A 27,916-nucleotide genomic window follows, 5' to 3' on the forward strand; every position below is an offset into this window, starting at 1 on the left:
CGGGGGCCATGCTGCTGGGCGCGCCGGCCTGTGCGTCGGGGTGGACGGCGGGTCCCTGCTGGTGATAGTGGAGCTCAGCCAGTGCCCTCACAAAGCCCTCAGCGAACCCCTCCTGCTCGTCTGTGATGTTCTTTGGGCAGACGAACTGGGTCGGGGTGGGAGTCGTCAGCCCGGTGCAGGACTGGATGATCAGTCTCTCCAGTTCAGGCGAGGCCAGCTTCAGCAGCCCGACATCAGGGGACGTCAGGATGTCCAGGGCCTTGGAGCTCAGCTGGGGTTTGAAGTTCTTCGGGTCGTTTAGGTTCAGGGTCATGGTCTGTTTGAGGGTTTTGGGGTTGAACCCATACACCGTCGTCCCGTCATGCTGAGAGTTGGAAGCATTCACGGCTTCGTCGTAGAAAGTCGCTTCCATTTTTCTGGACATAAAGTTCTTATTACCTTGAGGGAGGTCTACTCTCATGAAAGGAAAGAAGTTGAGCTGGTCACATATGTCCTGTGACTCCCTATCTCTCAACTGTCTTGTGACAGAGTCCGCCTATTGTTGAAGTTCAACTCACTTGACAACTTCGCGTCCTGAGAAAACTTTTCTCTTGTGAGCGTCGCGGTCATCAACAAAAAAAACCCTCCGTAGCTGTCCCGCCGCCGAGGGTCAGTGTTTTTACACCTCGAGTATCCGCTTTGATTTAACCTCCTTCCCCCAAAACCAGAAACAGAGCCTGAATAGGGATAATACTTTCTATCACTTCCAACGTGGAGACGAACTTTATCCACCTCTAAGCTGCAGCTCTACTGAAAATAACAATGATGTCATTTCTACGCGCTCTGATTGGCTGGAGATGATTTGGTGGGTGGGGTATGTCTAATGACATGCAGGTTGCTCTGACAACTAGCCATATCCCCGCCCCCCCGCGATGGCTTATGGGATTAGGTAATGCAGACAGTGGAGCAATGTACTCTGGGATTACGTAGTGTTTTTGAATATTTAGTTACCCGCTCAATTATTAGTTACCCATCCCGAAGTGAAGGCTGCTCCAGATGGACGTAGAGTTTAACCTTGATTAACACACAACAGCAAATCGATATTCTTTGATTGAGATGTTTTCGACCGGGAACATACTGCTTACAGAATGTAAAGTTTCATAGATCATTAGATAAAAGCACATTTAGATGATTACCTCATTATCAAAATGCAAATGAGACATGCAATCTAAAAGCTGTCTACATACATGTGGTTATAACAGTTGAGAGAGCGAGTGCTGTTGGCTGGTCAAAGCACTTAAAAGGGTTGAGGGAGAAGAAAGAAAATGAGGTCATACATTCGCCAGGAAGTGCTTTGCTGTATAGAACCACACATTTTAAAAATGTCATTGTCATGCAAGTGTCTTTCTCAGTTCTTGCAGAGAGAGAGGAGAAGGAGGATATGTGTTCTCAGAAACACAATCAGCTTTATTGGCCAAGTATGACACATACAAGAAATATGACAGTAGGTTTCAATATACTTACACACGGGGCCAAACACAGAAAGAAATATAAACAACAAAGATAAACAAACATAAACAGTCATCATGTACAAGCACATGTGGGTATGGAAATACAGATGTGGACAACCAGTATACACTACATAAATCAAATTGTTACTGTAAAGCTGTAATACATACATATATACACACACATATCTCTATTTTACTGTACACACGCATACATAGATATGTACATGTAAACAGAGATATAAATAGAGATATAGATGAACAGGAAGTATGCCTTCTGAATGAATAAACCTTATCTTAATCAAACAATCAGCTCACACTATGATTCAAACAGAATCTTAAACTGGTCACATGTGTCAATCAGAATTGAGCAAACATGGAGGGGAATATAATGTATGGATTAAATAAAAACTAAATTTAGCCCTAAAACTTGGCCACTTGATCTTTGCGTGTGTTTGAGTTGCACGATCACCTTCCTGTGCTGGAAATAATAATAGTAAGTGGTTATAATCTGCTGTTTCCTCCCGTAGGTCTCATAGGTAAATATGAAGCTGCACTTAAAGGATGGCCGATGGCTCTGTACAGCTGCAGTCCAGTGTGTCTGGCCTCCCCCATTGTATTATTCAACATGTTCTCCTCAAGCCAACTATAAATAAGTTAACAGCCCCAGACAGCCTGGGAGAACCAGAGCTGCCTGAGGTCAACACTCTTGAGATGACATGTTGTCTTCACAACACAGCCGCACAACACCCATTTGAAAGTATTTGACACCCTGAAGTGGAAATCCAGAGCTGGAATGCTTTAGAAACATGTCGATTGCCGCAGCAGTAATGAGGACAAACAAAGGCCTCAGATTTTTTCTGTCTTTCTGCATTCCTCATCTCTGAACAGAAAATAGCAACTTCCAATGTGCCAATAACTCTCTGAGCCACTTTACTCTCTCCTTGTCTCTCTCTGTACACCTGTGTTCAGCCCCACCGAGGAGTATTTTCCTATCAAACCGCTGTGCCCCGGCCGTGCTTCCTGTTTCTCTGTCAGCTTTTCCCCTCTGCTGGCCTGATGGCGTTGCTTTGAGATAACAGCGCTTTCCTCCTCCCTGCCCGGGCCAGCTGTTTCCACAGCATGAAGTTTTCTAATCAGGAGCTGGTCCTGCCTGCCTCCCAACAGGCCTGCTTTTGTTGTACAGAGGTGGGACAGTCCAGGGTCCGTGGAAACACTCCCTCTTTCATGAGAGCAAAACACAGAGAAAGGCTATATATGCATGTGTTGATGTATCAACAGAGCAAAGTTTTGATTACCTTCAGGCGTGGACAGGAGGGACGCGCGCACACACACACACACACTGAGCAATGAGAGAGAGACAGATGAGATTTCAAACACTGTCCGTGCAGTGTTTGTTGAAGACCATCTGTTTCTTCCTGTCCTGCTGCTTGGTTTTTCTCTGTACTCCATCTCCGCTGATCATTCCTGGTCCAAACACGCTGATCACAGCCAGCACCACTTCCTTTAGACAGCTGTTGATCTCCTCTGAGAAAAGAACACAATAGAGTAAAGAGACCTGCAGACTAGAAAGTTTGACATGTCAAATGTTTTTGATGGCAGGTTACCGTGTCTGCCTTTTCGCAAGCCCATTTTGCAGCCCTGAAATTACACAGATTAGTATCCATTACAGTAAATTTTGTGTTTATTTATTCAGCCCATGGTTAGTAATTCATGTAGTTACATTTTTCATAGACCTTTTTCACATGGCATAGCAGTAAAAGCACAGATGTACTTAACAATATTAACAATTATTAATTTCATTAACGATGGCTGTGTGCATTTAGTTTTGCCAGTTCCACAAGTCTTATATTGTGCATGCATCATGACTGAAACCCTTAAATGTAACAGAATCATCATTAATGTTACACATGTGCTTCTCAATATAACAGACATGCTAGTGTCCTAAATATTTTAAAATCCTGCAAAGGGTGGTGTCATCTAGACAAACAACAACAAAAGTTATATTTCCATAGGTGGATTATCAACATGGCAGCTGCCCAGGGGCCTCAGACCGTCATGGGGTCCAAAAGCCACGGGTACGGGTCGCGGTGTGTTTAGTTTGGTTGATAAAGAGTGTAAATTGTTTTGTGAATATCAACTGAAATGACAAAAGCACTCCATTATTGGTTAATCCTGAGGCCCTGTCTTGTAGAAAACTAGTTTAATATTTTCATTATTTAAGTGTATATTAAGTGTACATGGGGAATTAGTTTAAATAAATGTGTTTACATAGAGAAGACAAGGTAGAGACAAAGAGAGACAGGATGGTATTACAGGTCAGATGTTAATGGGTTCCTGATAAGCGCAGTGCACACAGCAGACTATATGTGGTGGCTTTACTTATTTGCTCAAACACACAAGTCTTAACAATTGTTGAGGAATTTTGTAGTCTAGTAGTTTTGTAGTGTTTCAGGATATAAAAATCGGTTTATTTATTTTTAAATAGCCTTTCAATATTGCCAAGGACGATCTCGGTGTCCTCAGTGGTAGCTGCTGCCCTTGGCAGGTTGCTTGGATATAATGCAATATTAATGAGCTGAGTTAGTACCCAGCACTTCCATGCTGCAATAATGTTAATTTACTCCTTTTTTGTGTGTCAGTTTGTGGTTAAATGATTGAACACAATTTTATTTAGTAATATGCATCATGAGAAAATGATATAAACTAAAAAAATAAAGGTTTTTAAACTAGACTCAGACAGGTTACACTATCAGATGAATGATGTAGGGCTGTGTCTAAGTTGATATTGTGCTTTAGTGTTGAGGATTTCTATGAAAGATTATAAAACCAAGTACATGTACATGTTTATGCAGTAAACTTGGGGCTGTTGGGGCCCCTGGTGGTCTGCGGCCGGGGTAGTTGCCTACTGGGGTTTGTTTGATAAATGTATTTTTTCCCCAGTACCCTTTGATCCTGTCATGAATTATTCTTAATAAGTCCTATTGGGCTACTTTAACTAAATGGAACCTGTTTCTGTTAGGACTTAGCTGTCAGAGTCATTTACTAGTATATGACATTCCCATATCCGACAGTAATGTACTATATGATGATTGAGACTATGTTTGTGTTGCAGTGATGGTTCCACGGCCGATAGTTTCTAAAAACAGGACTTTACAAAGATAAGAAGGCACAGAAAGAAAGACGGAGAGATCATTTCAAATAACCAACTCATGCTGCTTACTTGTTTTATTTCGGGCTCAGTACGGCTCAGTTGGGGGAAAAAGGTCGACTTTGGCCTTTTTGGCCGCTTTCGCTTTCCGTCGCAGCCACCGTCTCCAGCTCAAAGTACGCTGGTCAGAAACTCAAAGGGATGTTTAATGCGCTGAAATAAGAGTTAGATCTGGCGGTAAGTTCGGAGCTGTAGTCCTAGCTGCTGTACGCATGCTCTGTATGTTTGATACTGTCTGCTGTGCGCATTAGAAATGTTACTGTGAGGAATTCACTGCTGGGAGGAACATCTCTGTGTGTTTGCCGTTGCTGCACTTTAGCTTTATCATGCTCAGTTGAGGAGTTCAGTGTGTGCAACACATTGGAAACAGATCCGCAATTAAAAGCACATATGCGCTATGTATGCGTTAATATCTGCGTTTGCTTGCACCTATTTCGAAACAGTGCACTAAACATTGACAGTGTAAGCGGGTTAATAATCAACTCCTGGCCCCTCTGCCCCCTCTGCCCCCCCCTACACCCCCTACACCCAGCTCCTCTCCTCATGGCAGAGGTCTACTATGTCGGAGTGGACGTGGGCACTGCCAGTGTGAGGGCTGCACTGGTGAGCAGGGCCGGCCTGTTGAACAGCACTGCAGAGGAGCCCATCAGCATCTGGGAGCCCCAGGCTGACCACTACGTCCAGTCCTCCTCTGAGATCTGGGAGAAATGCTGCACAGTTGTAAAGGTAGGCTGACCTCAGAGCAGTGGTTGGTACCCCATCACAGACCCCACCTACTGATCCCAATGTGTTCATATGGTTGCATTATGTTTTCATACAGTTGAATTTTCTTTGTTTGGTTGGTTTGGTCATGTGTGCATCCCTACTGCTACCACTGGCAGGAGCTGGACCATTTATAACTTAAACTGTTCATCCATTACTCTGATCTAACTGTTTTGAACTTTATCCATAATGGTTTCAGCCATGTATCCATTACTCATTACTTACAACCTTTCTGCTAGTTATAAATGATAAATGATACTTTTACTCTTTCTACCATTTCTCTGCTAGTAGCTGTCTAGTTTAACCTCTCTGCTCATTTGCACTGCCTCATGTTGGTGGGAGCTGTGCATTGTAGTGCATAGTCAGTGTAGTTGGGCACTTTTTGGTTTTTGTGACAGTAAATTTAGGAAACATGAGCATCACACACGTAATTAATTCTATTAGGATGTTTACTCTTCTGTTAAACACAAATATGTGGATCTGTGGTTTTCAGTAGTTTCTGTTTTCAAATCAGCTGAGCTACTTCAATCAGCAATCTTTCCATGTACCTCCCTGGCAACTGCATAGGTACACCCTGGGGTACAAGTAAACACACACAGCCTATGTTGAACTATGATGCAGTGCCTGTATTCATACACACTCTCTCACAATCACTCCATGGATATTACTTATGTGTAAAAGCATTGACTGTATGTGACTATATTTTATATCTATTCCAGAGAGTTACACAAAGTGTGGAGAGGAGTCAGGTACGAGGGATTGGCTTTGATGCCACTTGCTCTCTTGTGGTTTTGGACCAAAGCTTCCAGCCTGTGCCAGTCAGTCAGGATGGTGAGTCAAACATTTTTCTCTGCTAGCCTGACCTCATTTTTTGCTTCAGGAAAATCTTGTAAAGCACCATTAATATACACATAAGTACACATTATGGATAGAATTAATGATGTTTTTGAAATGCTTATTGAACATTTTCAGAATGGACTTTCTTTTAGTGTTTCTTCAGTTTTTGAGTTTTGCTTAGATAAGTTGTTTTAGTCTAATGTAATGGGATGCTTTATTGATCCCTGAAGGTAAAATCCCCTCCTCCACAGTGAGGTCAAAGGTCAGGGTCAGCTACAGAGCAGAACCCCTAAAGACGGTAGGGTTTCATGTCTTTTTAAGTTAAACAAGTTGGACACAGGGGTCATTACTCAGATACTCAGGTTGATTATATGCAGCCTATATTTTACATATCTATCAAAACAGTGTTGTTTATCATCTCCTAACATTCCAGTTTAATCTCAGAATCCCACCTGGGATATTCAGCCATGCAGTATTAGCTATTGGGTATATTGTGTTTACATTTTGCTCTCCCAGGTGACAGACAGAGGAACGTGGTGATGTGGATGGACCATCGTGCAGAAGAGCAGGCCGCTCGTATAACAAACACTGGCCACGGGGTCTTGAGCCGGGTGGGAGGGGTCATGTCACCAGAGATGCAACCCCCTAAGCTGCTCTGGCTCAAAGAGGTGAGAGGTGAGCAAGGTCACCACAGGACCACTGATCTTTATATGTTTTATTGTCACTCTCTGTATTGGCTGGTAAGCATGTGCCTGGTGTTGTTTTAGAAGCTTTCTATCCTTACCTTCCTTTATCTTGGGATGTATCTGATAGATGGAAGCTTCAAAACATGTTAGAGTTCCCTGAAAGTGGTTTCTCCGTTAAAGTCTGTCGGTACATGCATGTGCTGTTATTAATCACCGATCAGAGGTTAATTTCCACACATTTCTCTTGTCTTTTCATCAGAATCTAAAAGAAAGCTGCTGGAAAGAAGCTGCTCACTTTTTCGACCTTCCAGACTTCCTGTCTTGGAAGGCAACAGGGTCTTTGACACGGTGAGCTTTGTTGGATTAAGGTCATTGTGACTGTGTGATACATGATCCTTGTATCAAATGTCTGTTCAAAAGAAAGAATAGGGTTGTCCTCTATAGCAGGGGTAATTCCAAGAAATGTGTTTTTTTTTTTTTATATCACGGACAAACCGTTTTCTAAGAAATGTGCCTTTTACCATGATATTATTGATACTGTATTGTTACAGTGTACACTATAAGTACACTGTTCTGCAATGTTTCGCAGCTCTTTATGTACTCTGGTGTGTAAGTGGACCTATTGCCCTCCAGAAGGATGGGATGCCAGTTTTTGGACCAGCATTGGACTGGAGGATCTCCTGGAAAATGACTTTTCCAAAATAGGTAAAAAAATAAATAAAAAACATTAACAGACAAGCTTAAATGAGCTCAAATTAATTGTAGAGAAAGAAAATCAAAAAAAAAAATTGCTAAGAAACTTCACAGAGAATTAAAATATTATTCTGCAATGATTATCTTTATGTTTTTGTCCTCGTATTGTATTTTATTTTTTATAATGATATGGATCTATTAAACGCTAAATTGAAATGACTGGATATTACTTGTTAACAGTTTAATTACTACTTAATTAATTCATTGATTTGTGCTATAACATTTTGGCTATGGGCTTTAAAATTCTATCTTTATAATTCATAAAAACATCAGACTATGGAATCTGGATTGGTGACGTCAGTGTGAATTAGGAGTGTATCAGCACCCGATACCAATGTTGGATCGTATTGCTCCCAGCTCTAATTGAAATATTAATTAAGCTGTGCTGTTTTCTGTTATCCAGGCAGTGTGAGCTGTCCTCCAGGGAGCCCGTTAGGAGACGGCCTCACCCAGGAGGCAGCAGCAGATTTGGGACTGGACCCAGGAACTGCAGTTGGTGCTTCTCTTATTGATGCTCACGCTGGAGGCCTTGGTATTACATCCTAAACCTGTTTATTGATCCAATCTTTTGCCGAATATATCTATTTTTTTCCAAGGTGCATTAGGTAATTTGCAGGTTCCAAGTGACTTTTAGAGATAGCAGTTACAGTACTTAAATATAAACTCTTATAACCATAAAACAACTTTGGTGTCATCATTAGACAGCCAAGTTAGAAAGGTGGCAGAAGATGTAATGTTTGTGTCTATAAACAGGAATTGTCTACAGTTAATGGCGGTCGGCACGCCTCAAGTTTGGAGAGACAGACAGGAGTACCAGCGTGGAAGCTAAGCAATGTACTGCTATTTTAGCCAGCTAACAAAATCTTATGTCTTTATTTAGAATATTTTCAGTGCTTTACCTTGGTCTCAGACAGCCCTTTTCTGATAGGAAACTAAACTGACATTAATTTTAGGATTGTCTTTTGTCTTGTTAGATGGCTAACAGCAGTAGTGGTACGATGATGTATGATAAACATTCCTGACTAGAACTGAAGCAGGGTTATTGCAGTAACTAATATACATATTAGAACCCACCAAAACTCACCCAGCTTTAATATTTTGGCCAAAATTTCAATAACACGCAGCAAACAGGTGTGTTTGTAAAGCTACAAATTAAAGCTGCTGTATACTGTATCTGTGAGCACTTTGTAAGCTTCAGGACAGCAGTAGACCTTCCCTCTGGTTCAGAAATCCTGTCCATCTGGTTTTGTTCTCGGAGATAAACCACTCATGAACTCTGACCTCTGACTTCTGTCTGTGACCTCTGCCGATCACACATTGTTGCACCAGTCAGAGGTTAAAACACTCTGCACTTTTAGTTGTTGTGCATGTCACAGTGATGTACACCCCTTGCCCCCGTGCATAGATGAACCTTCCACCTTAAACTGAAACCAGCTTGACAAACATTATTCCAGCAGTTAGTGTCACTGTTGAATCTCATGTGAAGGTTAGAGAACCACATCAAAAGGCTTTAAAGCTTTAAAGCTACAAATCATTCTGATTAGTCCCTGACGGGGCTTTAACAGGAGTTTTGCAAACTTTGTATTGGGTAACACCAAAAAATATTCATGTGGGGCAAAACAGAAATCCTGATGTTTATTAAAAATGATTAAAATGTGTCATTTTACTCTTCCCAGGTGTGATCGGTGCAGATGTTAAAGACTTTCACTTGCCCTGTGAGGACCAGCCAATCACCTCACGCATGGCGATGATCTGTGGTACGTCAACCTGTCACATGGCGGTGAGTGGTTTATGTTTCCTGTTGTATATTTCAGTTCAACTTATGTATAGAATATTCTTATGTGCTATTTTTATAAACATATTGTAGGATATTGTGTCAACTCCATAAGACCTTTTCTGCGCACTTTTTTGAGAATGCCACTGTATGACTAATACAACACCTCCTATAATTCATCACATATCCACAGCCTGAGAATTCACAACTCTGGGGTGTTGTAAAATGTAGCTAATACTAATACACAGGTATGCAGTCTATTAAAAGTAGTCTAATAAATCATCTTTCCCATCATCCGCAGTAACTGTGAGTAGTAAAGCAAATTGTTGGCACATCTTGTAGTGGTTACCATTGCCATTTAAAACACTCCAAGTATTTCTTTTAGCTTTTTACTAGTGCCATACCTATCTCTTTGTAGATGTAAAATCATCGTTAGCCTGCAGTGCTAACTAACACATTTCATTTTCCCCCTCACGTGTCAGATCAGTGAGCAGCCTCTGTTTGTGCCAGGCGTGTGGGGGCCCTGCCTGTCTGCCATGGTGCCTGGCGTGTGGCTCAACGAGGGCGGACAGAGCGCGACAGGAAGGCTGGTGAGTCCACTGTAAAGCTCTATACATGGTTGAACTGACCCGCGATCCACGTGTAAATGCTCCCGAAAGTCACCCAGATCACCACATCCGGTCACTGAGACAACAGTGTTTAAAAGCTGTCTCCTTTGTAGTGAATATAAGGCTGTCAAACAATGTTTGTGAAACTATTCATGGATTAGGAACAAGTTAGGCAAGGTGTTATATGTATTTATTTATTAATTATGATTATGATTCTCAAAACACAAGAGGAGATGTGAAAGGCCACCGTAACACAATCATTTCAGCAGTGGAGAAATTAATTATTGACAAAGTGAATTGACAGCCATTTACATGATTAAAACAACAAATATTATCTGGTTTCTTGCTTTTTAAATGTGATGATTTGATTCTTTTTTTCATTCCTGTAAATTATAGATCAAATGTTTAACCAGTAAGTGAACATAATTGATAAATTAATCAGTTATGAAAATATCATCATCAGTTGCAACTTCACACGCCTTTGTGTCATCAGCTGTGTCATCTGTAATGCTTTCTGTTGAATTGCGTTGCTCTCTCTCCTCCCTCAGATTGACCACATGGTGAAGGGCCACGCTGCATACACCCAGCTCCGGGAACAGGCACGGCAGAGGTCAGCTGATCCATTTAGTGCTGCGCTTCCCTGTTAGTATAGCTGTCATCCCTGCTCAGCTGATGATTAATAATGTTGAGTAAGCTTTGGGATGATTAAAAGCTTATTAAGGTTAAAATATTCTATGGAAGTTTAAGTTAATAATGCAATTTATTTTTTCATTGTTCGATTTTCTTAACATTTACTTAGAATGACCCAAAAATGTTCTCATATATAGTTCATACAACACTTCAACAATATACTACAACAAGCTGTTATTCATTCATGTTAATTGTAACCCATTTGATTTCTGTAATTTTTCCCAGATCAGAGAACATCTACAGCTACCTGAACAGCCACTTGAGTTCAATGGCAGACTCCCATTCTGCTGCTGACCTGTTGGCCTCCGGTCTGCACGTGTGGCCAGACTTCCATGGGAACAGGTCTCCCCTGGCTGACCCCACCTTGAAGGGCATGGTGAGGGAACATGAGTATATATATATATATAAGCATGGGGTTTTATTTATATATATATATATAAGCATGGGGTTTTATTTATATTTATTGCACTAACCTACAGAGGTGGAGTGCAGTGTCACTGCAGACCCTTTTGTTACTTTAAAGTATTCTTAAGTGGTCCTATTTAGTTATATCTTCTTGTTTTGATAAATAAAGAATAAAAATCAGTAAAGCATGTAAATAATTAGAAGTTAGTCGTATGCATTCTCACAAAGCTGCTTGTTGACTGTTTGCTGTTTCGAGAGATAAATAAGATAACTGATAGCACTCGCATCTGTGTGTTAAATATGGAGCTGACGATGGGACACAATTCCCTAGCTTAGCATAAAGACTGGACACAGGAGGAAAAAGGTAACCTAGCAATACCACTCTCATTTTTGACTTTGTGTGACTTGTTAATAAGTGAGCTTTAGGATAATATTAGAGTTTTGGACAGAGCCAGGCTAGCTGATCGCCTCCCTGCTCCAGCTCCGTACATAAAGCACAGACATGAGAGTGATATCAGTGTTGTCATATAAATCTATAACCCTAATAACTGAATTTCCCAAACTATTGTTGCAACAAAATCCATTTGTAATTCAGTTAGCCTGCAGCTAATCGAAGCAGCTAACTTTACAAAGCACCGCAGTCAGGCCCAGAGTCAAATCTCATTGCATAACATATGAGTTTGATTTTTAAACATTGCACTGACAACAGTTTACATTCACGATGTCAGTGCAAAGAATAAACTTGGTACCTAAAATTAAAGTGCGTCACCGTTGGAGATTGGTTGTTTTCACAACAGACAATTGTTTCCAGGCCATATCTGTAGTTCCAGGAAGCCGGGAGCAGAGTGAATATTGTTTGTGACTGAATCACTGATGATTTGAGATATCAGACCGTCAATGACAGCTTTTCTTTCACCAACCCTTTGATAGTGAATGCATCCCTCTGGTGACTCTCATTATTCAGCACTGAGACATTATTACACTCGTTATTGTTTTGCAGGTGACCGGACTGTCCCTGTCCCAAACCTTGGACGACTTGGCCCTGCTCTATTTAGCCACTATACAAGCCCTCGCTGTGAGTCTGCTGTGTTTTATTTGTTTTAAAGTTTCAAATGACTTCAGTCTGACATCCTAGTACCTTAAAGTACGAAGAAAGGTTGCCTTTGTTTACTTGTAACCTGATTCCCGTTGTGTCGTCTTCTCTTGTTTCAGCTTGGTACGCTTCATATTCTGGAGGCCATGAAAGAAGCAGGACATGACATCAGAACCCTTTTCCTGTGTGGTGGTTTGAGCAAAAATTCCCTGTTTGTGCAGATTCACGCCAACGCTACAGGTATAAAATACTTACAAGGGACAATGACAGTTTTCATATCAAATAATGGGAACACAAAACTTTCTTTCTTTCTTTCTTTTCTACTAAAGCATACACCCTATTGTGAAAACTTTCACAGTCTCTCCCATTCGGGCTTTAGCCAATTCCACTTTCTTCATTATGATTTTTCAGGTTTGCCTGTGGTGTTGCCTGACCAGATGGAGGCTGTGTTAATAGGAGCAGCAGTCCTGGGTGCATGTGCATCACATGACTACAGCAGTATACAGGTGGAGTGACACACAGACATACACGGTCTGTAGACTGTATTTAGAGAGTGGACAGGGGCCTAGTCAGACAAGGCTTTTGAGATTTTGTGTAGTAAATGCCTTTTTTGGGGGGTTAAAATTGTCCGATCCTTGTGTTGTAGAGTGCCCCTTTTTAAAACTGTGTTTATTTTGCTATATATTTAGCAGTTTGCCATCTAATTTTATTGCCATCCGTACACACACAGCACAGATAGAATCACTGACTCAATGCCTCCATCTGCTGGGTGGAACCTAAACACAAAGTATAGAGTACATGGCTTTGCTGGGCTCAGTCACAGAGAAGATTTGTGCACAAGCTACAAACTGATGATCAATGTTTTGCTTGGTCAAGCTCTCATCCCTCGGTGTCCCAGTACCAGAGTTCGTAGCCCAAGAGAATGGCAAGCCTTTAAGCCAGATATACTAAAAATAAGATCTTATTGTTTGGACTAGGCTGCACCTGTCAACCCATTTTCAGCCATAACTACGGCAGGCAGTTGTTGTGTCTGATCTCTCTGAGCTGCATACAGTCAACTGGCTGGATTTTGTAGGTTTAGACAGCAGAGAGGCCCTGCACTACAGTCATAAACCCAGCCACACCGAAACCACTGCCGATACCTTGTGTTAATACCATAACTGGGTCATGGCTGGTCTCAAACTGAATGTGCTTAACATGATTTATTGAGTGACATTTGTCTTTGCAATTTATGTTTCAGGAGGCAATGGAGAAAATGGCTAAAGTGGGGAAAGTTGTTCAGCCTGACAATGAACTCCAGAGGTGAGGGAAAGAGATTTTTTCAATATTTGGTGAAGTTTCTGTAAAGGTATTTGGGATAGTAACATGAATAGTAAAATGGATGGAATGGAATGAATGTCCTACCTTTTCCTTTTTATTCTATGAATTTAATGTCTTATACATATATACGTACGTGCAATTACATAAAATGTATATTTAATGTCTTATACATATATACTTACGTGCAATTACATAAAATATATATTTTATGCTTTTATTTCTAAGGTGAAACCAACTGCATTGCTTTTAAACATGCATTACGAGCCATATAGATAAAGATTGATTGTATTCTTTATTTAAGGTGAAACCAAAATGTATAATATTGAAGTTCCTGTAAGTCAAGGCCCGGTTATGAGAGAACTTCACGATGTAAGAAATCTGAACGAAAACTGAAATATACCTTTTATAATGCATCAAATGTGTATAATCTTCTGCATTTCATGTATTTTTCAGCTTCTATGAGAGAAAGTACAAGGTGTTCCAGCGACTGTTCGCCCACCAGAGGGAGTACCAGGCCATCATGAACCAGAGATGACACCACCGGTGGGAGGCGGCTGAGCTGGAACTGACTCTCTCTGATGTAATAGTGATGACAAATCCTCATACTGGAAACAAGAACACACGTCTTAACCTTGCTGCTTGTCCTGATGTTATTAATGGTCCCCACCTGAAGGAAAACCACTCCCCGAGGGGTTGAATATCTGTCAGTGGTTTAGTTAGCAATGAATGTATGACCGGTGGCACAGTTTAGACTTCAGGATTTCAAACCACCTGGCAGATGACAGTAACAGAGACCGCCCTGTAGACAAGCTGTAGAGCTTTTCTGTCTTTTAGACCCACTGCTGCTGTTTTAGCTAAAATGAAGAGCAGGATGCAGCAGTGAATGTGGGGACACCATTGACTTCCTCCACCCAGAGTCAAATACCATCAAGTTCTGTCACCTTCAAATGTATTCCTAATAAATAATTAAAATAACAGAACTGTGCTTGTGCCTTGCACTGCAACCTACTGCAACTCCAATCGAATGTGTTTTTGATATATAATTTAGTGCACTTCAACTCAGTAGTGACACTCATTCATTTTTAAACATATTTCTCTCTTCACTGTATTACGTTATTCTTCCATTTCCTGTTTGAAACACCTCCACTCTCTTCAAATTCTCCTGTCTGCTGGTCACAGAGAGGAGCCTGTTGCCAGCGGTTCCCAGGATCAAAGTTGATAAGCTCTTCACTGATGCTGTTGACCCGGTGAGGGGGAACGCCAAATCCTACACAGCTGAGTTAACAGCCGCCTTCAAACAGAGCTAACCGTGGTGGCCAAAAGTCATGGCTGTAGTTCCCTATTTGCTAAACATCATTCTTTAGTCTAAAAATGACGGGGGAAAGAGAGCAACCTTAAATCTTTTATTGTCCCACACAGATGCCATTTAAACACTCGTCCATTATAGTATAGATGCAGTAATTACACAAGACTTTCATTGAAATTCGTTTGTTTGGCTTGGCAAAACTAATGCAAAGTTATACTAATCAGGTATGTGAAAGAAGACAATTTCACAAATACTAAATAATTAAAACATTTGTAATAATAATGAAGTAAACCTCTCATAAAATAAGCACTGAGGCAGGTTTTATTTGCTCTCATTAGGTCATCCTTTGTGTAAACTGGCACCATGAATCACTTTCTCTTGCACTGGTTCTAAAAGTAGAGGTATAGTACAACAATACACATCTTATTCTGCCGTACTGTATAACTGTTATTTTATCATTAAATATGAAAATTCCCATCTCAACCCCTGCCCTTCCAAAAACCATCCCCCTTTATAAAAGTAAAAAGTCCTATATATATTCTTTAAGGCACTGGTTTTCATTCCATACATGTTGTCAGGGACTGGTTTGTTTATCTACCTGGTAGGGACAAAAACGAGCAGTAGGCCTACTCAAGTCCAGAGTTGAGAGGTGCTGGAGTAAGATACAGTCTGTGTGACAAAAGTGAGTGTTTAATATCTGTGCTGTCTCTGTGCTGTCTCTATGTGTGCTTATGGCTGGGGTGTGTAGCGCAGGTACTTCTTGCCAGAGGGCAGATCTTTGGTGTAGATGCCTTCTGGGAACAAAGAGGCAGCCTCCTCCTCAGACATGCTGGGAGGGACCATCACACAGTCTCCAGGCTGGAGGAAGACAGACGCAGAGAGAAAACGAGGTTATTCTACGTGGCTGTTCTGTAGTCAGCTGCTGAAATGTTTGCTGACAACTCAGAACACTTCCAGCGTTTGACCTACCTTCCAGTCGGCAGGTGTGGCCACACGTTTCCCTGCTGTGATCTGGAGCGAGTCCACCACTCGCAAAATCTCATCAAAGTTGCGTCCGGTGGTGGCTGGGTAGAGGAGTGACAGTTTCAGCCTTTTGTCAGGGCCAATGATGAACACCTACACACAAACAAAGAGATGGAGCCTGAGACGGTTAATTAAGACACTAAGTTATTAAGTTTGAAGGCTGCCTATAAAATAGGAAAATTGGATTTTGATTGTGAAGACTCTTACACAGCGGGCAGTGAGCGGCAGGCCATCTTTGTCCTTCTCATCGGGATCCAGCATGCCCAGGGCCACTGCCAGCTCCCGTTTACTATCTGCTATGATGGGATAAGGCAGCGAGCAGCAGGCAGACTCCTCACAGTTGTACGCCAGGATGTCCTGGTTAGTACAGAGACAGTAGTTAGCTACATTGATGGACCCAATCCATGGCAGAAAAATGCCCCCCACAGCACAGCAGAGCCACCGGATCCCCTCACTGCAGGGGTCAAGCATTCAGGCCCGCACCATTCTCTTGGTGTACGTCACACACTTTACGAGGATATGGCGAAGGATGAGCCATCTGAACACATCACATCTTTCCACATCTCAGTAGACCAGTGCCAATGTTTTTTTCACCACTGAACTCTCAAATGTGCATTCATCTTTGTAATGAGAGATTTATGCACTGCAACCATACTATGGCAAAATCAGAGTCAACTGAGTCTACTCAGCATTTTAATAAATGCCACAGAGCATGATTGGATGTTAAATGCTTAATTGTACCATGCAGTGCATCTGTGCTGATCTGGATCAGTTATTTTTCTCCACTCATTTACTGAGGTTTTTTAATGTCACTCATCTGTACATTAATTGATATTTAGGGGAAAAAAAATATTTACCGATCAGTGCTGCACACACAGTAGAGTGCAAATGTATCTAAATAAAAATTTGGCTATAAGATTGTTCCTAAAATGGCTGCACTATACAGTATACTAATTTGAACTTTACCAACAACGCTTAGATTCAACCTTTTCCTTAAATGCAACTGATGTAGTCCTGTATGAAATACAGTCAAACTACTTTAGATACATCCAACCATATAATCTTATCTAATTTTATGCTAAAATTGTGTTTTCTCCATTGTGAAATAATTGTTTTGCAGAATTTTGAGGCTTTATGACTGTAAAACATCCTGGAAGGTTGTGATATCTCACATTCAGTAACTTCTGGATGCAAGTTTTCCCAGTAAGCATTTGAAATGTTATATAAGGGTATATGTAACCGCAGCTTCAACAGCATTTACACAACATCCTTCTGAGAACCTTCCATGTTGACCCACTGTGGGCAGCCTCATGCCTTTTCAGTTTGACTGATATCAGCTCTGTGTGTTACTCCAGATGTGGTCTCAGAAACACCTTGGTCCAGCCGTGGTGATCCTCCAGGCAGTCGATGGAGAGGGCGATCATTTTGACGTTGCGTTTAGTGAACTCACTGCACAGTCGGGCAGCTCGACCCAGCTCTGTGGTGCACACAGGGGTGTAGTCTTTGGGGTGGGAGAAGAGGATTCCCCATCTGGAATGGAAAGAGAGATTAGTGAGGCTGTGTCAGATGTAATGTCAGCATCAGTGCTTCTGTAATGAGGAGATGCAAGCTGAACTTTCAGTCTCACTCAGGTTTCCTCTCATCACACCCCCTCCTTTTAATATTGTGGTTACTAATGTTGCACAATAGGATTACTGATTGATGCATCTCACCAAACTGACAGGATGTGAACCCAAAATGACTTTTATCATGAGGTCAGCAGTGTGATGGTGCACCATGAACATGGTGGAGGGACTGCAGGTTTCCAGACCTCTGGCCTGGTCAGCTTACTGATGCTTCTGATTAAGATCATCTCAATATCTAATCAAGAGCCTTATGACCTGATCACAAACAGCCATAGATTAATTTGTCCACTACATTACATATTTTTTTTTGTATGACATATGCACTGACAAGCCACAGCACGACCACTATTATAGGTTTATAAGTTTAGATGACACATAAAGCATAGTCAAAGGTCTAAAACAGAAGTAGAAGCAGTAACAGGAACTGGATGCAATATCTCCCTTCCTCCCCCTCTCTCTCGATAAGAATACGAATCAGTAACCGAAAATTAGAACCATATTAAATGAGCCTACTTACGAATCACCGAGAAATTCGTGGAGTTTAATTTTGCCAATGGTGGCTTCTGCCTCGAAATCAGGAAATACATCTCCGAGCAGCAGTCCCGGCATATTCGGTGTGATGTGTTCCGTGTATTCAGCTGCGGTTCTTATGACAGTATGCGTCAGATGAAAGAGGAGGCGGAAACTTCCCTGTGAACGGGCCACTCTATTTACATAAACGTTCACTGTCGACTGCACAGGACAGCACACAATATACCACCTTCAGACTCATATAATCCGTTGCTTTGGGTTTGATTGGAGCAGTTGTGCCAAGGTTTGAAAATGACCAATTTACGCACGGCCCAGTTTCCTACCCAGTATTTTATTATTATTATTATTATTATTGAAAGTACAGCTGTATTGTTAAGTAGTTTAGTCAGAGAATCAATGATTGGGGCCTTTTCCGTCCTGCTGGTGTTATTAGATACAAAACAGAAAAAAGATAAAGAATTAAGTTTTATTTTGACATGTTACAACATGCAAATAGCACCATTTCGGTGGAATGGCCCATTTACAGTATAAAAGGAAGGTATACCATTTCAAACTCAATTACAAGTTAATGGGGAGGACAGTTTAGCCACGTGAGTCGTGACCAGAGCAGTCCAGTTCTGAATCGGTGACATTTTAACCCCTGCGTCCGGACTCTCCAGTTTGCAGGATGTTTTGCGCCTGAGCGCAGCAGGATTAAAGAGTTTACTGGCCGCAGGTGGTCGATAAAGAAGGGCGGAGAGGTTACTCCGGTTACTTTATCAAATGAAAATGTCCTCACCAACGTCCAGACGGAATAGTTGTCGTGGAGTTGCGTGTGGAAACCGGGCATCATCTGATTGCCATGTCCGGCGCCGGGGCTCCAGCTGTTCTTACTTCTCCTCTGGAGCGCAAACTGAAGACTTTTCCGTCAGTCTGAGCCAGCCGATATTCACCATAACGCTCCGGTTCTTGTTGGCGATAGATCTGTGGCTGTCCAAGAGGCTCGGAGTGTGCGCCTGTGAGGAGTCTTCATGGGGCAGCATACGGCCCCTGGTGCGGCTGGTGGAGTTCTCTGGGCATGTCATCCCGTGGCTCGTCGGCACCGTGTACACTCTGCTGCGGGGAGAGAGTGCGGCGGAGCAGGAGATCATGCTGAACTTGGCCCTGGGTGAGCGAATTGTTTTGAATTTGGGTTATCAAGACTGACTCCAGATGCCAACACTGGCTCGGATTCCTGCAATCAAATTATGAATTCATTTTAAGTCTCCGCTTCTTAGAGAGCTGCCACCCATGATCAGCTTATTATTATTCTGGCTAGTGTGGCACACCAATTTGGCCAACTTTCCTGAACGCAGCATTAGTATTATATGGAATACAAAGTGCACATTACAGGCTAATATATCAACCTGTTATCATCACCACATTTGCTGCGTTATTACGCACATTTGTGCCAACTCCAAAAAGTAAAGCCATTGCCAGCCATCAGTGGCTTTGTTGAGCTGAATAATGTTAATGGCTATTGAAATAGCACAACATAACAGCTCAAAGCTGCATCAGTTCACCCAAACAGAGCGACAGGCTGTTTGTGCGTCCCCGTGACCGAGCGAGAAACAGCAACAGCGCAGCAATGGAAAGTTTTCTTCTTTGAGCCCAGCTGATGGCATCTGTGGCCACTGAGAGGCATCCACGCAACATAGCTGATGCTTTATTTGCATGTGTAGATTATATTCGTTGACTGACCGTTTTCAGATCAGGTCCTGTGCTGTTATACTGTATCTGTTGTGGTGGAATACCACAGCTATTTCTGGCACATAGCCTATAGGATACCACTGTGTTCTGGAAATACTGGGGGTAGTGTAACCGTTCTTAAATGCTACACACCAATGAGAAATGAATATGTCAAGAATAGAACTTGAAATGAAATTAAATGAGTGTGGTGTTGTTACCATTTACATGTATTTTACTGCTCTTGTCCAAAGTCACATAAAGAGTTCAACAATCCTTTAGAGTTCGGTAACACTTTCTAATAAGGCAGCCTTTATAAATGTTTATAAGCAGTTCAATGGTCAGTTATAAGCCATCAATAAGAACACCTTTGGGGTTGCCAGGTTGTAAAAAAACCCCGCTTGCTTTGTCATTTTGTGCTTTCAGTAAAGAGGTGTTTTTGTAGAAACACTTCATTAATGACAATTATAACTGCAGATGTGAGGGCTTATTCAAAAGGGAGAGACTCGTCAGCATTTCATAATGGATTACTAACATTTCTAACTGCATCAAACAGAAAGGACAGACACCAGCCAAGGGGATTTCCCACAAAAAAGCAGTTATAAGCAATGGCATATAACAGATCTATAAAGCATTTGTAAGTGATATATTAACCATAAATAAAACCAGTAGTTTTTACTTCTGAACCATATATAAAGAGTTTTTGATAAGAAAGTGACACAGAGGTAAAAAGTAGTAAAAAGTCAATTGTAAAAAAAAAAGTAAAGGAAAAAAATACAATAATAGCTTGGATAGAAATTAGAAAACCAAAAGGTATCAAAAAAAGATGTAATATTTATGAGAGAGACTATATGGGACAAAGAATTTAAACCAACTCAGACAGTATGTTTAAAACCCGGGTGAGTAAAGGCTTTATTAAATATAATCAGGTAATTACAGATAAAGGGATTTAGAGAATTTGATATGATAATATGATTATTTTACTTTAGAGAAAAATTATATGATCTATAAAAATAGGATTAAATATATATGTATTTGTATTAAAGAGCTAATACAAAAAATACACTAGATCAGATTTATTGTATTTTAGAAGATGAGCCTCAAAAATCAAAAAATCAAAGCTATTTTCAGCTGGAAAAGGAAATGAATTTAACTATAGAAACAGAAATATGGAAGGACATAGGTAACAATACATGGAAAACTTGAACTTAAAAGATTCATTATTTTGGAGAGAATATGCTTAGAATATTTCTTTGTTTCGTCATAACATTTACTGTCCAAGCAAAGCACTCTAAGGAGGCATCACCAGGCATATGGTGTAAAAACGTGGAGTTAGCAGAAGCCAACCATACCCTCATTTTCTTCTCCTCCAGTCCTGCAGCAATATTGGACAGAGATAAGTAAAACTATGGGCTCCATTTTTCAGTGTAAACATAATTTAGGACCTGAACAACTATTACTTGGTAGAACACCATGCATAAATTATAAATATCTTTTGAGAGCTCTAAGAATAGCAGCACTTAAACAGATAATACAAAATGGCTGAAATCCGAACCACCACAATATAATAAATGGAAGACCACAAGGAAGGAAGTAAGTTACAGTATTCATTAACATACACAAATGTTGGTTGTTTATTACATGCTTTGTTTTACTTGTTTGAAAAGTAACTACTTTAGGGATAGTTCAGATTACTCTCAAAAGAAAATGTTTAACAAGGGAACGTGAGCTGAGTTGCCACCAATGTTACATCTCTCTCCTCCTCTCCTCATAGCTCTGTTGCTGGACCTGCTGCTGGTCAGAGCTGTGAAGACTCTGGTCAGACGTCGCAGGCCTGCCCAGAACCGCTCTGAAATCCTCTCCGCCTTCTTTGTGGAACGCTACTCCTTCCCCTCGGGACACGCAACACGGGCGGCCATGTGTGCCCGGTTCCTCCTTGCCCAGCAGGTGGACACAGCTTCCATGCGGGTCCTGGTGGTGGGTTGGGCTACTCTGGTGAGCCTTTCCCGGCTGCTGCTTGCCAGACACTATGTGACAGATGTGGGCTTTGGCTTGGCTATGGGTTACTGCCAATATAGTCTAGTGGAAAGGTTGTGGGTGACCTGGGACTGCCTGCAGGACCTACTGCTCATGCGACTGAGAGAGAGACTCAACAAGGCTTATAGTGGACTCTGGATGGCAGATTGGAAACGTTAGGCGTGGTGGAAGTGTGTGTGTGGGGAAAATGTGTAGCATGAGTGTGTGTAATTCAGGAATTCCCTGCTGTTATAAAAAGGTGAATTTGACTATTTATTGGATTATATCAGAGTTACTTCAGTATGCTTATAATTTGTTCTGTTTTTATGTATATTTCTTTGTGTTCTTTTTAATTTTTTGAGAGAAGAATGAAGTGGAAATATTGAAACTGGATGGCTTGGGTAGTTACTGATGGATCGTAGCATATCAGCTTGTTTGCACAATGGTGCTGATGATGTATGGACTTACTCTTACAATGCTGAAACCAAAGCTGAATTTAAATAGAGCCTTTTTTTAGAATAAAAAGCCAAGATGAGTACCATTTACAGATGTAGATTTATATCTTCAGACAGTGAGTACGTTTGTGAGTAAGTATGAAAGCTGTAACTACTGTATGAAAATGCCACTGGCACCCTGCTTCCTGTTAAAGTGAGATTTCATATAAGTATGTGGTGGCACTAGTGGGGGGAAGTCAATTCACACTTCACCCAAGTTTCCATCAGCTGCTGCTGAGTCTCCTGACTGTCATTATAATACATCCCATCTCCCGTTACAGTGTTGATCTGTACATACCAGTGCAAATTCCACTCTAAACTATACAAGTATGTGGTGATTTTTTTGTGGTTTTGCCTTTAAATTGATAAACCAGAGAGAGGACATGTCATTTTCCCAGTGGATGATTGAAGTGGAACAAAATGTGTATGCATAATGCAGATGCAAACAGTTGTCCACAGAGGGCAGTGCATAACAAGAATATGGTTGCCAATGGCAACATGATGGAGCAGCATGTTTTGTTTAATGTGCCGCCTGTGAATTGATCTCAATATGTAGGTAGGTAAGCTTATTGCTGCCACACAAATAGTATCTTAAGTTTTGTCCTGTTTTGGAGAAAACATTTAGGATCAAAGGTCAAGGGCTCTCTGGGTCACATATGCTTACATATTTATAGTTCAGTAGCTTTCTTGCATTTAGTAGACATTGTTAGCTGCAGTTGGTGCATTTGGCCCCCTCAGGTAGCCAATTGAGACCATATTTATTAATATAATAAAACTAATTTCCATGGAACCTTTATTAAATCACACAAAGCGAACATTTCATACATAGTAAATATATTTACTATATAAACAGCAGGTATAGAACAGGAATCACTGCATGAGGAGAAGATACAATGCAAACACTAAATGCAGTGTGTACACAAATGATTGTTGCAAAGCCTTAATTGCAGTATTACAATTCCTGAACGGTTCTTTTAGGACCTGTGTATCATTTATGAAACACTGAATCAATTCATCAGTTTAACTAAGTAAAGTAAAAGCATTAGGTAAGAGGATGAGCGTGGAGAAATAATGTTTTGGTGTTTTATTTTGTAACAGCTAAATAAAATCCCCCTCCACTTAAAAATATGTTTTCCTTTTTGTTCCTACAGTGTGATGTTTGAGCTTCACTGTGCAGAATGATGTATGTGTAGTTTGACACCAAAAGATGTTTTCACATTCATCTGCTTAAAGTGGAAAGGGCCTACGAGCATGATCTGTGACATCACAAATAGTTTGGAAGTCCATCCTAGTCCAGTATGTAAATTATACACTGTGATGTAGAAACTTGAAGCCACCAGTGCACATCCAATGGACCTTCATATTTCATATTCATAGATTCTGCAATTTTTAATAAAGTAGAAGGAGCAGATGTCTGTTTCTATTTTAATGTGGAAAATATACCTTTTTATTGCAAAAAAAACAGACATAATATTGTTCCAGGCAGACTATTTGTATATGTCTTAATACATGTCTGGAGGGGATCTTTAAGGAGATTCCATTCTGCTGTGTGTCTCTCCACACAGTGTACATTGATACAGTGTACGTTGATCAAGGATAATAACAGGTAGCACAGACTTTCATCATTAGTAAAAATATTTTTTTATGATTTTTTAACCAAATTAAGACATAAACAAGCAAGTGTGTTATTGTAAATGTATTTTATTGAGAACTTAAATAATTAGAGCATTTATTAACAGATAGCAAAAATATTTTACAAATTCTAAACTTATTGTTCTATCCCAGCTACATTAATCTACTGTAGGAATATATTTCTGTTGCCACAATAGATCTTATTTACAATAGAAAAAAATATATTTTAATGATGCAAAATCACATACATGAACTCAATGCAAATGATTATATGTTTTATCTCATTCACTTGAGTCCTGTGAACAGCAGTTTCTCTCTGACTGTGTCCTCTTTAGTTGCTACCATGGCTGGCCCTGCCCAGTCTAATGTCATAGGTGACCATGTGGAAGTTGTCCCAAGCATACAGCTTCCTCTGGGCGTGGTTGTAGTCCACCATGCTGTTGTAACGGTACTTGTTCTTGAAGGGCACAGCAACAGCCCGTCCCACGCCTGTTACAGTGTCAAACATGTAGTTGATGGTGGTGTTGGGCGCAGTGTAGCTGGCTACCGTGTACAGACGTCCGCATACCATGAAAGCATTGGCCACTGTGTTCTTCCTGATGTTGGTCTCCCAGCTCTTCCTCACTTCCAGGCTCTCGGGGTCCAGTTGGGAGATCACAATTGCACCCTTAGCTTTGCTTGTGCTGTATATAGCCCACAGGCCCTGTTCATCTGCCACTAGGTCAATGTCAGTGTAGCCGCCCCATGAGTACGGGTGCTGACCATGGAAACCAGCATGAGGCAGGTCCAGGCGTGATGCCAGACTCTCAGAGGCCAGGTCGTAACGGATCAGGGTACGGCTGCGTTTGCGCTGGTAGTAGAGGGAGCCGCGGTACATGGTTGCCCCCGTGCTCTCCACAGGCTCTGGTAGGACCAGGACCTTCATAGGGAAGCCTCGGGAGAATTGATCCATGTCTTCATAGGCAAAGAGCTGACGAACATCTTCACCCACTGTGTCGATACGCCACACAGTCTTGTTGGTGTAATTAGGGCCCTGGGGCTCGGGATCCTGCAGCCACACTCCATACTTCCCTGTGATACTGTCCGCCTTCCTGTGCAACACAGGATCTGCCACTGACTGCAGCTCTCCACAGCCTGGAGACAAAAGAGACTTAGACTTTATGGTATTTGTTGTACATTTACAATGCTTTTGAGGGCATTTATTTTCATCACCATATTGACGAGCTACATCAACATAAGCAAAACCCATCTTTTACCTGTGGAGTTTTGATTTCCCTCAGGAATGAGGCGGGATGCTGGAACCTCTGTAACCTCAGCCTTCATCTCCTGGTACGACCCATTCCCGAACTCATATGCAGGGTCTGGGAGACGTATTTGTGTAACAAAGCAAAATGTTACACACAAATGCTGAAGTAGAATATGACAAAAAATAACAATTTATGTCTATGTTAGTCGTAAGCTACTGTTAAACCATAGTCAGTCCCAACACAAGTGTCTCATTTATTTGCTTCAAAGCACAGCGGGTTCCCCAATAACCATACTGTTGCGATCCTGAGAATGATCACATGCACATAAACAGACATGCGTGAGTGACAAAGCCATAAAAGAAGAGAGAGGGAGTGTAAATTCCAATCCCCTTACTCAACCTGGGACAGCTAAATGCAACCTGAACTGTTGTACCGGGAGACTTTTCATAGCCTAAGTCAACCACAAAGACATTTATCCCAAAAAAAAAATCATAAACACAGAAGAGCTATGATTTCCTATCATTGCCCCCAAAAGAGAACTTTAGAGTTTAGGAGAAAATGTGCACTTTTGGGTACACAAGTAATTACATAAGTTTTCCCTTTACTCACTGATGTACATACCACTGGCAGGTCTGTTTTCACGCTGAGTCCCCCCAGAGATGTGTGTCTGCTGGCAGGGTTTCTGCCTGAGGCTCTCTGCCTCCTGACTCAGCTCGTCCAGCCTCCTCTGCAGCTCCTGGACCTGCCTGTTCAGGCGCTCCTTGTCTTGCTGCAACTGGTTTCTTTCCCCTGTAACTTGGGAGTAAGCTTCCTGAAGACCCTCTTCACCATTAGCCCCGACCCCAGTCCCAGTGCCTCCGTCCACTCCTGCTATGAGCTGGCTGACCAAAGCCTCCAGCAGAGTGAGTCGGGACAAGACTCCATCCATCTCTGGTGTCATGCTGCTTCTGGAGCAGCTGGACTCCTCTGGACTGGCTACGGTGAAGGTGTAGTGGCAGCGTCCCGTGGCGTCATTGGAGCGGCGGAGAGAGGCTCTGTCTTGGGCCTGGCTTTGGCTGGACAGAGTTAGGCAGGACAGACACAAGAAGAACATCTGGAGCCACATTCTGGAGGGTGAGACTGTGTCAGTGGTCTTCTGGCTTGGGGAAGCAGGGATGCAACTGTTTATCTTCTTCTGCTCAGTAGAGAGTGTCTCCACCTGACTTATATTTTATCTTTCTTTAGCTGATCTCTTCCCACCTGAGTATCCCTGATCAGTGCAGGTCAGTGTCTGAATCCCAGCAATGCTGACAGAAGGATATTTATACAGTTAACTGTCAGAGAGTGGGAGGGGATGAGGAGTGTGGCAGGGAGGGAAATAGCCAGAGGGGTGTGGAGTGTCTGTAAAGGTCCACGTGTGCCTTCTTTTTGGTGAGGTGTGCTGAAAGTGACAAACAATGTGCAAATCACACAGTATCAGTGGAAAAATTTTATGTTTGTTTTTTCCTGTAGTGAATTTTTTCATTGCATCTCAGCAGTTGGTATGTCTCTGCAGGTTGTTTTGACTGGACAGCATCTCTTTATGTGTCTACTGGCTGTCACCTGCAGCGCTGTTTACTTCCTCCGTGACGGCTAGTTTTACTATTAAACCAACATGTGATTAACCGTAAACTCAGTTTATGACCTGGGTACGGGGTGAAATTTGGGCTGGCACTCTTCCCCCCTCTCCACAGCTGGGCAGGATGCTGCACAGTCGGGCTAGGAATGGAGATGTGGTGTGGTTGGAGTTTTCCTTGAGTTTCACCAATCATAGCAGTCCCCCGTGCAAAATAAGCCATATATCACCAAACTCCTAGTGATTTTATTCTCACTGGAACGAGTTGCCTTAGATTTTACTATAGAAACTATAAAAACAATTAAACTATTTTTTGCAATTTTCACTTTCATCCTGCAACGTCTGTACAAAATTTCATAGCAATTTACCCAACAGTCAGTGTAGATGAAAGTGGTGGGCTTATTGGCTGTCCGACTGACAGATAGTCTGACATTGCCAACGCCCCCAAGCATGGCTTAAAACGTGACTGAGAAAGCAAAACATAAAAGCCATACATTTTTATTTGACTGAACACATTATAGTGGAAACTAAACCTTTTTATTTTCAAAATCATCCCATCTGGCTTTCTTTTCTCTCTTTACAAGAAGCATGTGGCCCACCTGTGTTCCATACAACTGTGTCCATGTGATACGTCTGGGACCTGGTTTGGTTCTGCACCGAACAGAGAGAGGAAATAGCACCAATCACACAATACAAGTGTACCCATTGCAAGTGTGCAAAAAACACCCATTATTCTGGTCTCTGAGGGGATAAAAGCATCTCAACTGTCCTTTTCATTTGTCTTTTTTTTAATCACCGTCCTGCGACTGCCCTCCGTGACAAAATAGTTCATATGAATACCAACAGCAATGAAACCTGAAAAGCCGCGTGCAGCACACATCTGTGTTTGGTTCCACAAGATCAATCTGTTGCCTAGTTAACCTGTCTGTTTTACAGCCCATGGAAATTCACCAGTATTCCACAGTGTTTTTACCACTGAGGTGTGTTTTTCTTATGTAACATAACGACTTACACAATCTGTAAAAAGAAAACAGGGTATCACAATGTGCGCACAACCTCTTCCACGTGCATTCTCTCTATATGCTGAAGTAGCTCTACTGGGACACAGGACTTAGTGT

General features: G+C 41.6%; 4 protein-coding genes and 1 pseudogene across 4 annotated transcripts; 2 read left to right on the forward strand and 3 right to left on the reverse strand.

The window, feature by feature from the left end:
- Positions 1–788, reverse strand: part of LOC118334551 — a 1,943-nt pseudogene extending 1,155 nt beyond the window's left edge.
- Positions 789–4,782: 3,994 nt separating this feature from the next.
- Positions 4,783–14,601, forward strand: fggy (FGGY carbohydrate kinase domain containing). The gene is made up of 16 exons (XM_035670704.1): positions 4,783–4,875; positions 5,231–5,424; positions 6,180–6,291; positions 6,814–6,965; positions 7,243–7,331; positions 7,573–7,688; positions 8,140–8,268; positions 9,413–9,516; positions 9,993–10,100; positions 10,667–10,728; positions 11,034–11,184; positions 12,214–12,288; positions 12,426–12,546; positions 12,718–12,812; positions 13,547–13,608; positions 14,080–14,601. The coding sequence occupies exons 2-16, from the start codon at positions 5,242–5,244 to the stop codon at positions 14,159–14,161; spliced, it is 1,641 nt and encodes a 546-aa protein (XP_035526597.1). The 5' UTR covers positions 4,783–4,875; positions 5,231–5,241; the 3' UTR covers positions 14,162–14,601.
- A 420-nt stretch (positions 14,602–15,021) lies between these two features.
- LOC118334771 (peroxiredoxin-6-like) lies at positions 15,022–18,230 on the reverse strand. The gene is made up of 5 exons (XM_035670835.1): positions 18,098–18,230; positions 17,329–17,485; positions 16,163–16,312; positions 15,902–16,048; positions 15,022–15,790 (listed from the first exon to the last, which is right to left on the reverse strand). The coding sequence occupies exons 1-5, from the start codon at positions 18,187–18,189 to the stop codon at positions 15,662–15,664; spliced, it is 675 nt and encodes a 224-aa protein (XP_035526728.1). The 5' UTR covers positions 18,190–18,230; the 3' UTR covers positions 15,022–15,661.
- A 501-nt stretch (positions 18,231–18,731) lies between these two features.
- Positions 18,732–23,423, forward strand: LOC118334922 (phospholipid phosphatase 6-like). The gene is made up of 2 exons (XM_035671023.1): positions 18,732–19,258; positions 21,590–23,423. Exons 1-2 carry the CDS (start codon positions 18,874–18,876, stop codon positions 22,009–22,011), a joined length of 807 nt encoding a protein of 268 aa, XP_035526916.1. The 5' UTR covers positions 18,732–18,873; the 3' UTR covers positions 22,012–23,423.
- Positions 23,424–24,008: 585 nt separating this feature from the next.
- Positions 24,009–26,467, reverse strand: LOC118334226 (myocilin-like). Its single transcript, XM_035670065.1, has 3 exons — positions 25,826–26,467; positions 25,214–25,318; positions 24,009–25,091 (listed from the first exon to the last, which is right to left on the reverse strand). The coding sequence occupies exons 1-3, from the start codon at positions 26,307–26,309 to the stop codon at positions 24,289–24,291; spliced, it is 1,392 nt and encodes a 463-aa protein (XP_035525958.1). The 5' UTR covers positions 26,310–26,467; the 3' UTR covers positions 24,009–24,288.
- Between the last annotated feature and the right edge of the window lie 1,449 nt (positions 26,468–27,916).

The sequence above is a fragment of the Morone saxatilis genome, unplaced genomic scaffold, assembly GCF_004916995.1.
Source record: "Morone saxatilis isolate NCDOM2014 unplaced genomic scaffold, NCSU_SB_2.0 Contig23, whole genome shotgun sequence".
NCBI lineage: Eukaryota > Metazoa > Chordata > Actinopteri > Moronidae > Morone > Morone saxatilis.

Bases quoted from the DNA above. Each gene is read 5' to 3' on its own strand.
- fggy (XM_035670704.1), top strand. From the start codon at position 5,242: ATGGCAGAGGTCTACTATGTCGGAGTGGACGTGGGCACTGCCAGTGTG. The intron at 6,292-6,813 runs GTGAGTCAAACA...TTGCTCTCCCAG, and splicing joins TGTGCCAGTCAGTCAGGATG to GTGACAGACAGAGGAACGTG. The intron at 10,101-10,666 runs GTGAGTCCACTG...CTCCTCCCTCAG, and splicing joins AGAGCGCGACAGGAAGGCTG to ATTGACCACATGGTGAAGGG.
- LOC118334771 (XM_035670835.1), bottom strand. From the start codon at position 18,189: ATGCCGGGACTGCTGCTCGGAGATGTATTTCCTGATTTCGAGGCAGAA. The intron at 17,486-18,097 runs GTAAGTAGGCTC...TTTCCATTCCAG, and splicing joins CACGAATTTCTCGGTGATTC to ATGGGGAATCCTCTTCTCCC. The intron at 16,313-17,328 runs GTGTTTCTGAGA...TGTACTAACCAG, and splicing joins ATCACCACGGCTGGACCAAG to GACATCCTGGCGTACAACTG.
- LOC118334922 (XM_035671023.1), top strand. From the start codon at position 18,874: ATGAAAATGTCCTCACCAACGTCCAGACGGAATAGTTGTCGTGGAGTT. The intron at 19,259-21,589 runs GTGAGCGAATTG...CTCTCCTCATAG, and splicing joins CATGCTGAACTTGGCCCTGG to CTCTGTTGCTGGACCTGCTG.
- LOC118334226 (XM_035670065.1), bottom strand. From the start codon at position 26,309: ATGTGGCTCCAGATGTTCTTCTTGTGTCTGTCCTGCCTAACTCTGTCC. The intron at 25,319-25,825 runs GTATGTACATCA...TACGTCTCCCAG, and splicing joins TGAAAACAGACCTGCCAGTG to ACCCTGCATATGAGTTCGGG. The intron at 25,092-25,213 runs GTAAAAGATGGG...TTTTGTCTCCAG, and splicing joins GGGAAATCAAAACTCCACAG to GCTGTGGAGAGCTGCAGTCA.